At 43.0% G+C, this 12,972-nt stretch overlaps 1 protein-coding gene across 4 annotated transcripts in view; it reads right to left on the bottom strand.

Moving 5' to 3' along the window:
* Positions 1 to 11,923: 11,923 nt before the first annotated feature.
* Positions 11,924 to 12,972, bottom strand: part of uvssa (UV-stimulated scaffold protein A) — a 57,729-nt gene continuing 56,680 nt past the window's right edge. For 3 of the 4 annotated variants that reach the window (XR_013935437.1, XM_080466116.1, XM_080466118.1), the window contains exons 14-15: positions 12,848 to 12,972; positions 11,924 to 12,694 (exon numbers count right to left, since the gene is read on the bottom strand). The exon at positions 12,848 to 12,972 is cut by the window's right edge and continues 59 nt beyond it. Coding sequence is in view for 3 of the 4 variants with exons in the window: in XM_080466116.1 (XP_080322242.1) it covers positions 12,601 to 12,694; positions 12,848 to 12,972 (219 nt within the window). In the remaining variant the exon portion in view is untranslated. The remainder of the gene's footprint in view (positions 12,695 to 12,847) is intronic. The other variant, XM_080466117.1, reaches the window with a different exon arrangement.

Here is a 12,972-nt window from a genome sequence, read left to right as displayed (position 1 = left end):
GGTTCTGGATGAGCCACTCTTGGATGTCCAACATATATGAAGACAGGAGGTGTACAGCCTGTGCTGGAGTCTTGGCCTCTGTATATATATAACAGAATCATCTGCATAAAGCTGACATGTTGCTGCTGGGCATTGTAATGGCAGATCATTAATAAAGTGGCTCAAAAGTAAAGGACCAAGAATGGTCCCTCGTAGTATGCCCATATGATTATTTACAAAGGATGATTGGTTTTGATCAACTTTTATACAGTGTTTTCTGTCCTGGAGATATGATGTGAACCATTTTATAGCGTCAGGAGAAAAATTAAAAGATACCATTTTAGATAAAAGTACGTGGTGGTTGACAGTGTCAAAAGCCTTTTTAAGGTCAAGAAATACAGCTCCCACCACATTACCCTTATCCAAGGATTGTTTGATAAATGCATAGGAGAGAGAGAGAGAAATTAGCGAAGAGAATTAAAAATGTGGAAGAAAGAAGCAGATGAAGTTAGAGGAAAAATCACACAGCACACCTAAACTCACCACAGCAGACAAATTACATGAGACAGTAGCACACCTGTCAAAAAATGTCTCCCAGCAAAACAAAGAATTAGAGGAAGGAAGAAGAAATCTTAGAAGAAGCAATAAAGAAACGTGAGTGGAAGAAAGAGTGGGAAGAAAAACAAAGACAAAGGGAATCTCAAGAGCGTACAGCAAGCCAGGAACAGTTTCAGAATGCAGAGGAGGAAGATGAAACAGTGAATGTAACGGGAGAGGCCTCTGGGGGAGTAAGTAACTACTATCTTAAGAGCGGCAAGGACAAAATAGACAAGCAACAAACACATCAAGCTGCTGCTATGGCTATGCCACTTATACATCAGTGTTGGGATTTATGGTTGGTTATTAGCATTAAATTACTGTAAGTAATAGATTACTGAAAGTAATAAATCACTGGAAGTAATTTATGAAAAATTGAAATTATTAATGGACGTAAACGGTCATTTACTCATTAACAACTCCTAAAGTAATTGAGTAATTACTTAAAAAAAAAGAAAAGAAAAAAAAGAATAAATTATCAAAAATTATTTATTAATAAAAAAAATATTATTTTGCATAAATTTGTTATTTATGTATTAATAATAAATTGGGGCACCACCAGATAAACTGGAAATAGCTAATAACAAAATATCAGTCTCATTTGTAAAAAGTTTATTTAAGTTAGTTAATATTTCTGCATAAAATATAACAATCTTAAATAGAATGGAAGGTGTGAGATCCGAGCACAGACTGTTACAAACCAGTGAATTGTCAACAATAAATACACAATAATCACCAAGAAGCATTCAATTCAGCTAACAGGCGTTTATTAATAAAATGTATTAATTCATAAATAATTCTGAAATCATTCCATAAATCAACACATTCAAATAGCAAACGACATCTAACACGGAGATCTAATCTAAACAGCAACACTATGTACAAAGTGTGTGTGTGTGTCTGCGTGTGGGTGTGTGTGTGGTCTGGAGTGATGAGTGTGAGTTGGTGTGGTGACTGTGATGACCACTAGGGGCGTGCAGCGGCGCGCTGAGGGAGAGCGCAATGGCTTGATGTGTCCACCAGGTGGACGTCAAGAGGGATTGCGATGACCCACGCGACCACTAGAGGCGTTTGACTCGCTCTTTCTGGGGACGAGACGTCCGTCGAGCGCGCATGCGCGAGGATGGTCTCGGAGCGAGGCAGTCTACCGAGGGCGTAACGAACGGGCGGTTCCGTTGGCACGGTTCTGATCATCAGAGTCCTAAGTGGAGGTCGGGACCTGCAGTTAGAACTCTTGTGATCAAGGCAGATGTCCTCTTGCAACAGGTAACACTTGGGTGTTACATGCAGTTGTATGTGTGAGCTTATCTTGATCAGGTAAGGGAGGCGCGTAGCTGCGGGTTAGTGAAAGAGGGGGAGAGAAGAGAACGACAGAGAATTCTGACGACGCTCGGTTCTGAACCCTGGTTCCTCCACACAGAGCTCCCAGTGGGCCTGGAGCTCACTTGGACCTCTGGTTCTGAGGTGGAAAACCAGAGTCCTGGACTTGGTTGGTGCGCTTGAACACAAACATATGCGATGCTGCGGCCTTATCAGCGGCACATTGAAACACATTGCATGTTTACAGAACATCATTCTAACAATATCTCTGTGCAGACAAAAGCTCTCACCCTCCGTGGTTTGGTGCTGTTGGTTCTGTGAGGCTGTGGTAACTGGTTGTTACCGGGTCTGAATTCAGCGTCCTGAATTCAGAGGCTTGGCTTCAGCTGCAGGAGTGGACAGCTGAGAGGATGATTTTGGAGAGGAGACGATGGCTCAGGTCTCCAGAATCCCCAAAAAAGAAGGAAAAATAGAAGAAACAGACGACGTAGTCCAAACTGTGTTCTGCTCGTCCAGCGGGCTGGTCTTGGTGTGTCTTTTATTCCTATTGGGTGCTCTCTATACCATCCTGAGGTAGGAGAGACATGTCTCTCCCTCGATGGTCAGATTGAGAAGCAGAGAGTGTTGGTAGGAGAAACTTCACCAAGTTTGAATTTCGGACCCCTGTGGTGTTTGAGTCGGATTTGACCATCCTCATTGGTTATTAACCTGGGGGGTCGTAAAACTGGCTCGCTCCCCCGCTGTTTTATGGCCTGTTCACTGTCCCTGGTGATTCTCCTCAGCCAGAGAAACTTCTGGAGGAGTTCACTGGAATCTTCAGCCCAACACTAGTATAATGGAGGACCGCACGATTATAAACCATGGAATCCAACTGACATATCATGTGTGTATGAAAAATTGCCTGCTTTAGCTCAGGGTGGGGGTAAGTGGATGCAGGCTCTTGTGGCAGCCACCCGAGGATCAATGTTAGCCCTCGGAGACTTCAGAGCACTTGTAGGTAGATGCTTGAACGCATTTCATTTAGATAAATTCGAACACCAGGCTAGAGTAGACGACATGCCCAGTGCCACACCAATAGACAGAGACATAGGAGGAAGACGAGGAGACACACTCAGACAAATGTTTCTAGTGCAGCTCGCACCCATCACAGAGATCGCTGTGAAACCAAAATCTCGAGAAGATCCATTAACTTATCTAACAAGAGCCAGAAATGATTGGGTGGAAAAAAATGGCGCTGACCCTCATTCCTCTCCTATTCTATTCTCCTATGGCTTTCAGACAAGCAGTGCTGTGAGGACTTCCTACCACAGTGAAGACTGCCATGGAGGAGAATCCAGACCTGCCAACTGCTGATTATAATAGATGGTCAACACATTTAGTCCACCATCTCAGAAAACACCAAGAAAAGGAGCAGGAAAACAGCGACAGTGTGAGTAAATTGCAAGTTGTTACAACTCCAAAATGAGAACAGGCAAAATTCAGAAAATACCAAAGCAGATGTGAGCAAACAGAAAAACAAAGGTAATTTTCAGACACCAGTTGTAGACGCTCACACTCCACCTGCACCCACATACTACATGGCTCCTCAGATGGCGCCTGGTCCACAACAATGGACACCACACCCCAAAGGGGAAGGGGGCGAGGCAGAGGGAACACCAGGATGAGTCAGGCAGAGAGCAGATGTTATAACTGAGGTAGAATGGGGCACTGGGCGAGGCACTGCCATCTCCCACCTCAGCCACAAGGGGGACCCTATATACCTCAACCACTGTGGCCACAACCTGCACCACAGCCGCAACCACTGAACCAGACTGCAGGACAGCAACCCGGAGGTCCGCATCAAGTCCCGAACCCCAGCATGGCACCCCCATAGCTGCTGCTACGACGAGGCCCATGGAAACCAGAGGCAGACCCTTGCCTCACAATCACAGTGAATGACAGACCTGTTCGCTGTATGGTGGACACTGGTGCCAGATATTCCACTCTAAACATACACCCCACGGGGGTGGAACTGTCTAAAGACTCTATTGCTCTCACCGGGTTCTCAGCGACAACTGAGAGACTGTCATTTACAGCTGACACCAAGACTGTCTTACTAACACAAACTGCTCATCACAGATTATGTGACTGACCCTCGGCTCACTTGTTGGGAGTCGTGGGCACTGGTTTCGGATTGGATGTTGTTCGGACTATTGATTTTGTGTGTTTGAGTCACTCGTCCCTGCAGTTACCTGTAGCTTCCACTTGGCATCAGGATTCCTTGTCGGAGCGCCTAAACAGCGTGGGGTTTAGGACCCAGTGGCACTCTTACCTGTGCAGGCGGGATAAAGGGGGTGTTGACCCGCTTGAGCGGCGTTTTTTCTGGGTATGGAAAGTAATGGGAGATCGAGCTGTCAGCGCGAGCCGTCAGATCGAGCTTTCAAACGCGAGCAGTCCGCTCAGAGGCAGCGTGATCTGTGAAAGTGGTGCATCTACAGACAAGTCCCCTACACTATGGAAGATTCCTTTTTTCTAACGTCCTTGGTGCGCGGAATGAGGTACATTATGCAGTATTTTATTTGACCACTTACTGCAGGTGAAGCGGGTTGTGTTGCCTCATTTTTTAAATACAGTTGTTGCATTTATTTACTCTGTTTATTTCTTTAATATTAAGGTTTAATGAATGCTACAATATTGAAGATTAACAGTTACTTGTGTCTGGTTTTACAAAATTGAAATGATTAAATAAAGTATGTTTATGAATTGTTTGCACTGTATGAGAATTTTAAATTAAATAACTTGTATTTTGTATTGTTTTGTAGTTTTCACGGTGCTCAACTATGCTCAACTTCGAAATAAAAAGGGCATTGAGAAGCATCAGTCGAGACTCCAGCATCTTGTTCTTTCAAGCCAAGGGCCGTTACAGATTCATATATTCTTGTCAATGCCCTGTGAATCTGCTTGGCCGAAATCTGCTCCAGAAACTGGCGGTGATAATCAAATGTGAGACTGACGGAGTCACAGTGGTATTTCTGGATGGTACTTCACGTCGCTGTACCATGGCAACTGAATCTCCACAGCACCTCTCCATGCCACAAATGGAAGCAGTCGGTGACGAAGTAGCAGACATTTACTAGGCAGAAACTGAAACAGATGACCCCGGACTCACCGCTATGGTAACTATGTTCACTCAATTGCTCCCCTGGATAAGATCTCTGTTTCCAATGACAGGCCCGATTGATCCATATCATTGCACACTATATTATGATTTAAATACTGATCTCACATATAAAGATTTTGCAAATAACCTTGAAGGCATACATTGGGACATAACAACCTCAAAATTACTGATTGGCACACAAGGGGCAGCATTTTTAGTCACTCTCACACCAGAGCATGTAGAATGGTACATGATGTCTGACACCTGCGCACCACACATAACGATGTTAATAGGAGCAGACCATCAAGCCAAAGATTTAGGTTCTATGACGAAAGCAGCAAATAAGGCACAAGGACTGGTCTCCTTCATCGCTTCCTCAGATACAGTACTCGCCGCGTTTGAAAACATACTCTAGTTCAGCTGATTTCTGCCTGTCCACCCTCTTACAGCACCACCTCATCACTTGTGACCATGGCCAAGAACGGACGGATCATGAAGCAGCTGCAGACATGCTTGACGCATTGCCACCTGCTCTCTGGTCCGCCGGGGCTACTGACTTTGGTTTTTGCCGACACACCGATCCAGTAACATTCTCACTTCTTCTCCAATTTGGATCCCAGTACAAAACTGATCAATTAGGCCACGACGGGTGTCACAGAAACAATAAAAGGATGCCTGGACGCAGGGGTAATTCAAACTGCTCCTGCTTCCTCCTGGAACACACCCATTTTACCTGTCAAGAAAAAGGACTTATCCACTTTCAGAATGGTCCATGACCTCAGAGCTATAAATACTGCTGTGTCCAGGACTTCTATCCCTGTCCCTAATCCCCACACTGCATTGTCACAGATTGCGCCAGAACATAAGTATTTTACTTGCATTGATTTGGCAAATGCTTTTTTCTGCGTGCCCTTGGCCCCTTCACTTTCACACACAATGTGCAACGGTACACATATACTCGGCTACCTCAGGGATTTGTGCTGTCACCTGGCATTTTTAACTCTGTTTTACGCCAACAGTCTGACCTGCAGCTGCCAGACAGGGTTCTGCTCATCCAATATGTTGATGATAGCGGCTCCAGACCCCAGGTCTTGCCTAACAGCTACTCGTGACACCCTTTCTCATTTACATCAGAAGGGTTTTAAGGTCTCCAGGAAGAAACTCCAATGCTGTAGAGCAGGGGTTCTCAATTCCATGCCTCGAAGGCCGGTGTCCTGAATGTTTTTGCTCTCTCCCAGCCTCAGCACACCTCGATCTGATGTTGATGTCATCGTCGAGCTTGTAAAAAAGCCAAGTAACGAGCCCTTTATTGGATTCAGGTGTGTTGCAACTGGGAGAAATATAAAACATGCCCTCGAGTGCAGTGCACATGCACTGGTCCTCGAGTGTCCTGCATGTTTTAGTTTTCTCCCAGAGAAATTGAGAACCCCTGCTGTAGAGCCTCGGTTTCTTTCTTAGGATGACTCGTTTCTGCCAGAGGCACGGGAGTAGCATCAGTACACAGGTCAGCTATTTTGCACCACACCAAGCCCAAAACTGTCAAAGACATACTATCTTTTCTTGGCCGTGCGAACTAGAGTAGACATTTTGTACTAGATTATGCGGAATTCATGCATCCATTGAGAGCCATGGTAAATGAACAAGGCATGCATAAATGTCAGCAAGGTAGAATCTTTCCTGCATCTACCTGTCATTAAAAAAGAGTCTATAATATATGAGGTTTATTGATGTGTACATTGGCAACTGGGCAAGAGCATCCTGCACAGATCCAGCAAGTACTGGTACCAGCTGGAGGAAGTACTTTATCTACCAGGTACTTTCTACTGGATGATGGAGGAAGTACTGTATCTACCAGGTACTTTCTGCTGGGTGACGGAGGAAGTACTATATCCATGCCTGCAGCGCACAGTTGTTATAGCACTGTACTGGCAACCTGCTTTATCTCAATAGTCACAATCATGAACATGAAGGCTACAAAATAAATTCTGATTAATGATTACATCACAGTATATCAAATGTTTTCCATGTGAATTTTAACTGACAGGCCAGGTTGAAACCCAACAGATACAAGGCCAAACAAGCTGGTGCTCCATCTTTCTGAGAGCCTGGAGATACGTCCACTTGATGCTGCCTGTCTGTGTGGCAGCGGGAGACATCATGGAGGTGGAGGAGGAAGCTGTCCTCATGTAGTCACGCTCTCTCGTCATGTGTAAATATATGTAGATAGATGGATAAAGACCGAGAGATCGACAGAGAGATGTAAATATGTTATTCATCTTTTGCAACCCTGCTCTCCTTGCTTTGACAAATTTAACCATATGACTGTAAAGGATTGTATGTGACTGTAAAATATAGCACTTAACATTTTTTCTGTTTTATTTGATAAACAATGCAATGTTGCTTTAAAGAAGTAATTGTCTATAGGGAATTTCAACATATATGAGGTCCATGAGGAGGACATACAAACAAAAAGAATGACACACTACCAATTCAATAACTTATTAACCCATGTATGAATAAAATATATACATGCAATAATTCAAGCATTCAAAAACAATCCTCACTCCCATCATCATTTGGATGAGCTCCTCTTCTCCACTGGATCAGGCTTCAGTTTCCTAAGTAGTTCTTGATTAAAATAGTGCATGGTGTTAGTTTGAATCCACAGCATCCTCCAGTAGAACCAGTAGAACCTCCAGTAGAAACAGTAGAAGACATTTGTTTGACTGAGACAAAACAATATGACCATTAGTACATTCACCTCTCATTTTAAAGATCAACGCCAAGCTAAATAGCTTTAAACATGATCTTTCCCCTCGGCAGCAAATTGAAATTTACATGAACACCGTTAGATTTACACAAAAACATATATATCTCATGTTTAACTACAGTAGAGAAATCACAGCCAGCCTCATCTCAGTCTGGATCCACAATCTCCGAAAACGTTGGAACAAATGTTCAAGTAAGCGTGATCTTGAAATATCAACCTCATAGCAACATTTTAAACAACTATATTCTTGCCTAAAACACTCTTAAAACTACACTCTGTTAAACAATGATGCTAATAATTCTGATTTTTTACGCACCGCTGAGTTTTCTCCTCCGGCATTATGGGTAAATTGGCTTCCCAAGACTGCACAGGTCCATGTCGATGCCTCCTCGATAAAGTGGGCGAAGCGAGGACACATCCGGGTATTCCATGTGTACTTGGGGTACGTCCTAATTGTCCCTCCTTTCTCCTTATCTATCGACTTTTCCTTAACCCCGGAAGTGTTTTGTGTGGTGGCCATGATAAGGACGGTCTGAATTATCAATAAGCTACAGAAAGGAGGCTCGTTGCTTCCTTTAGAGCCTCCTTTAGCTGAGGAACCACTGATGCATCCTTTATCAAAGGAGGCGAGCTCATGCTGCCCCACAATTCCTTGCTGCGACAACATTTAAAGGGATCCACTCATCAGAGCGTTCAGGTAAATTCACAATGTCGGAAAAAGGAAACAGATCATGTAAGTTACCACAGCAATAATCTGCCTTGAACAACTTTAAATTATATAAAACCCAAATGAACTTTTTGGAGTCCATTTTCGGAAACTTGTAGTTCTTTTCCCACCATGGCATGATGTCACTAACTTGTGCGGCAGTCGCATTTTTATGACGTCACTAAGTGAAAGTGCGGTCCGACTGCCACACTAACGTGATCACCTTTCACTAACTACTTTAGGAAGCCTCCTAACACCTTTCCTTAACCCAATGACGTCATCCACGGGGTTAAGGTAAAGTCGATAGTTTGAAGGTACGTCTGAATTTTCCCTCCTAACTCTTAACTATCAACTTTTCTTTAACCCCGGAAGTGTTTTTTGTGGCGGCCATGATAAGGACTGTCCGAATTCTCAATAAGCAAAGGAAAGGAGGCTCGCTGGTTCCTTTAGAGCCTCCTTTCGCTTTATGACGTCACTAAGTGAAAGTGCGGTCCGACCATAGACATAAACACTAGACGCCTCACCGACTGGCAGGAACATACGCCAGTGCGTCCGCCATCTTGTGAGTGGGATTTGTCAGGACTTCAGCAACGATACCGCATCACTGTTCTGCTTTTGGTTGTACAAACAGACAAAATAAGGACAATGGACTGCGTGGGATTACCTTCCACAGGTAGGAAAAACACAGTTTTTGTTGGTGTCGTGTTTAGCTCATATAACATTAACTTGGGAAATAGATGAGCTGGAGCCGTGGAAAATGCTCTCTATTCCCTGGCTTAAGCTCGCCCTCAAACAACAACAATATCAACATCTATTCGGTTCATCTAACGGAGGCTATTTTAGTTGCAATGTGTAGAATATTACATTTCAAAAGAAATCAGTTGCTCAGAACAAGTCATTGTACTGTTCTCGCCTGTTACAGCAGGAGAACCTCAGCCTGATCCCAGTAGGAAGTACTGTCTGGCTGTGCTCAAACAGCTGTAAGCAACGTGACACACGTCACTCCTTTTAGACATACTGACATGTACACAAACATTATTATTATATATATTGATTAGGATAGCAGATCAATTGATTGCACATGCACAAGCAGTGAATTAATGCGATAACACAGGACTCTGAACATGTAAATCTTTTTTTTTTTTCACTAGGACCACTTCTATGCACTGCCCACATGTTCTGATGCTTTGACAGCCAGACTCAGTGAAGCCATGGCCGAGGTGGAGAGTCTGAGAAGAGAGAAGAGGAATGCCAAAGGTGGAGAACGGAGGGCAAAGAGCAGTGTGTGGTCTTCTGGAGGAACCGAGAGTGAAAAATCTAATAAATGAAGCGCTGAAAGAGAATTTCTCATATAATATGTAATAATAGATCAATGTGTAACAATAAAAAAATATGTAATAGGTAAATATGTAACAATTATTTTCTATGTAATATTAAAGGTAACTATGTAAAAATAAATGAAAGTATAATAGGTAAATATGTTATTGTGTGTGAATATGTTAAAAAAACAACTAAATTTGTTACACACAAAAGTTATAACTTGTGCCCTAATGTACATGTTCATTGTACGTAAATGTCACATTGTGTGTAAATAAACGCTTTTGCATATTTTTGTCATGGGCTCCATCATGTTTCTGCTCTAAAAGGAGAGTACAGCAGTCCCAATGTCCCATCTGCAAACTTCTTCTATTTCCTTTCAATACTTTCTTTAGGTATGCTCCATTAAATAAATAAATAAATGAAATAATTTTTCATTTAATAAATTAAAAAGGAAAGCAATGATTCTTCACAGTAATGTAAATGTATATTTGCATGGTTTTCTTCAGAAAACACATCACTGTCACATAGACTTGTTTAGGCTGACGGGTCAGGCTTGCCACTCACAATAAGGCGGCCGCTCTGACGTATCGGAGCGGTGGGCGGACACAGGCTGTGTGGCGTCTAGTGTATATGTCTATGGGTCCGACTGCCACACCACCGTGATCGCTTTTCACTTTTCTTTTCTTTTCACTTTCTTTCCTAAAGGAGGGACAAATCGAACGTACCCTCGGTGAGAAACGGCCTAAGAATTGGAACAGTACTTGGTCTGCCACTGATGACGTTTCATGGGTACACGAGAGCACAAGTATGGACGAGTATGGGTATTGGAAAACGGCTGAACTCCCACTCTGCACTTTTTCTTTTTTCCCCTCCAGGTGTTCTTCTTTCTGTTGGTGTTCGAGGTGCAGCTGGATGAGTGGCGTTGTTGTATATCCTCAGGAAATTTCACCAATCCCGACGATTGGTTAGCGTGTAGCCGCAGCTTTAAGTTCCTGGAGTATGTAATTCGCTGGCTGGATGCCATGCCCACCGAATAATAATCCACAAGTGCGTACGTTGAAGAAATGGGATAAAAAAAACAGTCCCACGTGTCCAAAAAATATAAAAAGCGATAAAAACGATTAAAAAAAACAAACAGTTGTTGCCCTCTTCTGTTGTGCACACTAGGAAATAGTTTGCCCCGTCAAATAAGCTTTCAATGTCTCCCAGACAGTAGATGAGGACATTCCTCGGGTTTGATTAGTGTTCAGAAATAATTCAGAGTGGGTCTTTTTGAACAGTTGATTACACTTCTGTGTTTTTAATCCATTCAGTGAATACAGAAGTAACAGTGGATTTACAGCAACACTGAATGCATATTTATGTCATTATTTACTCACATTTGATGTGGATTTAGATGAAATATGAAGAAGTGTAAACGTGTTGAATAATTTAACATGAACACAGGAGGAAAAGTCTTTCTTTTTCATCAATTTAATGTGCACAACTTTAAATATGAAGGTAACAAATAAAACAGTAGAAAATCTGGAATTTTTACAGAAATTCAGTGTTTGTTTAGTTTTTTTTAGACAAAAAGACAATAAAAAGTGGAAAGAAATATCAAAAATATGACAAAACACAGAAGACATATTTCTGACAGCACACAATAATTATATTATTGGTTGGGGACAACATACAATACCCTTGTTAGTGCTACATATATTATTTACAGTTATCACACTGACCCAAATATTTTCCAACTTTTATTGGATTAAACCAGCCTGAGCAGCTCTATCTAGACAGTAACATGATTTTCAAGCAGGAACATGAATTAACAAAGAAGCAACAACAAAAGAAAAACATAATTTTGATAGTTGAACGAATGATAGAAAACAAGTGACATCAGTAACACATCTCATTGATGAGTGTGTGTGTGTGTGTGTGTGGTCGAAACTGTTGTGGGGGGGCCTGTAGCGACACCCAGGGCCCGAGGTCATCGGGCCTGGATGCCGCCACCCCAGCGGCCGGCAGCCCCACAGGCCCGGGGAGGCCCCAGCGAACCACCCCAAAGAGCCGCGCCCTTGTCCCTTTTAAAGTAAAAAATGACAAACCGAGCTGGTGATTTTTTAATGCACACGAAAAGGATGATGGTACTCGAAACTTTTACAAAAATCCAGAAAAAAACTCCTTCAGTTTACATATGCTGACGAGAGTTTCTTTCACAGAAACGATGTATGAGACTGCTGATAAGACTCACGCTTTAATTCAAAGTGTTTTAATGAGTGTAGTTTTAAGGATTAAAAGGCATTTGACGTACATATAATCAGGAAAACAGTAGTGAATTCAGAGATTATTTTCTAAATGTGTTTTATTCACTTTCCTTCTTTTTAAAGCGGGTGATTGTCCTCACTATGGCCGACACAAGAATCCATCGAATAACCAGCAGATATGGTTGGTTTCCAGTATTTCATTCAGAGTTGAATGTTAGTGCTGCTTCAGTCCTAGTTGAGTTTCAACCGTCACACTCTCATGTGTTCACTGCCTGATCAGTGCAGAAGATCTTCAGTTTGTTCCACACAGGTGACTTCAGTCAGTTTGTCACAAAGAGCAGATCATAAAAAACAAGTGGTGACATGTCTGCACGTGAATGTCACTGTACCTGCAGGTGGAGCAGGTGAGATCAGTGTCTGCAGGTGAAGGTCACTGTGTCTACAGGTGAAGGTCACTGTGTCTGTAGGTGGAGGTCACTGTACCTGTGGGTGGAGCAAGTGAAAGTTTCTGTGATGCAGGTCAGTTGAGGGCGTAGTTGAACTGGTTGGAGAACTTTTCGTGTTTCTTGTGGTCGGCTTTATTCATCATCTGAGCCATTCTGCGCACGCTGCTCCTGCAGGACGAAAAATTAGTTTACAGGGGGAGAGGATGGTGAGGAAGATGAGGAATGTGAAGATGGTGAGGAAGGTGTTGATGGTGAGGAAGGTAAGGAAGATGAAGATGGTGTATGTTAGCAGATGTCGCTCCATGAGCAGACCAGACGTACTTGTTGAAGACTTTCTTCTCCAGCCGGGAGCGCGATGTGTTGGTGCTGTGCTTCAGGTCACTGAGGTTGGGGTACTTCTTCTTCTTCTTCTTGCCTCTTCCCTTCTTTCCCGGGACCTGGTCAGC

The sequence above is a fragment of the Lipophrys pholis genome, assembly GCF_963383615.2.
Source record: "Lipophrys pholis genome assembly, chromosome: 6".
Taxonomy (NCBI): Eukaryota; Metazoa; Chordata; class Actinopteri; order Blenniiformes; family Blenniidae; genus Lipophrys; species Lipophrys pholis.
This window is presented reverse-complemented; position numbering and strand designations above follow the sequence as displayed.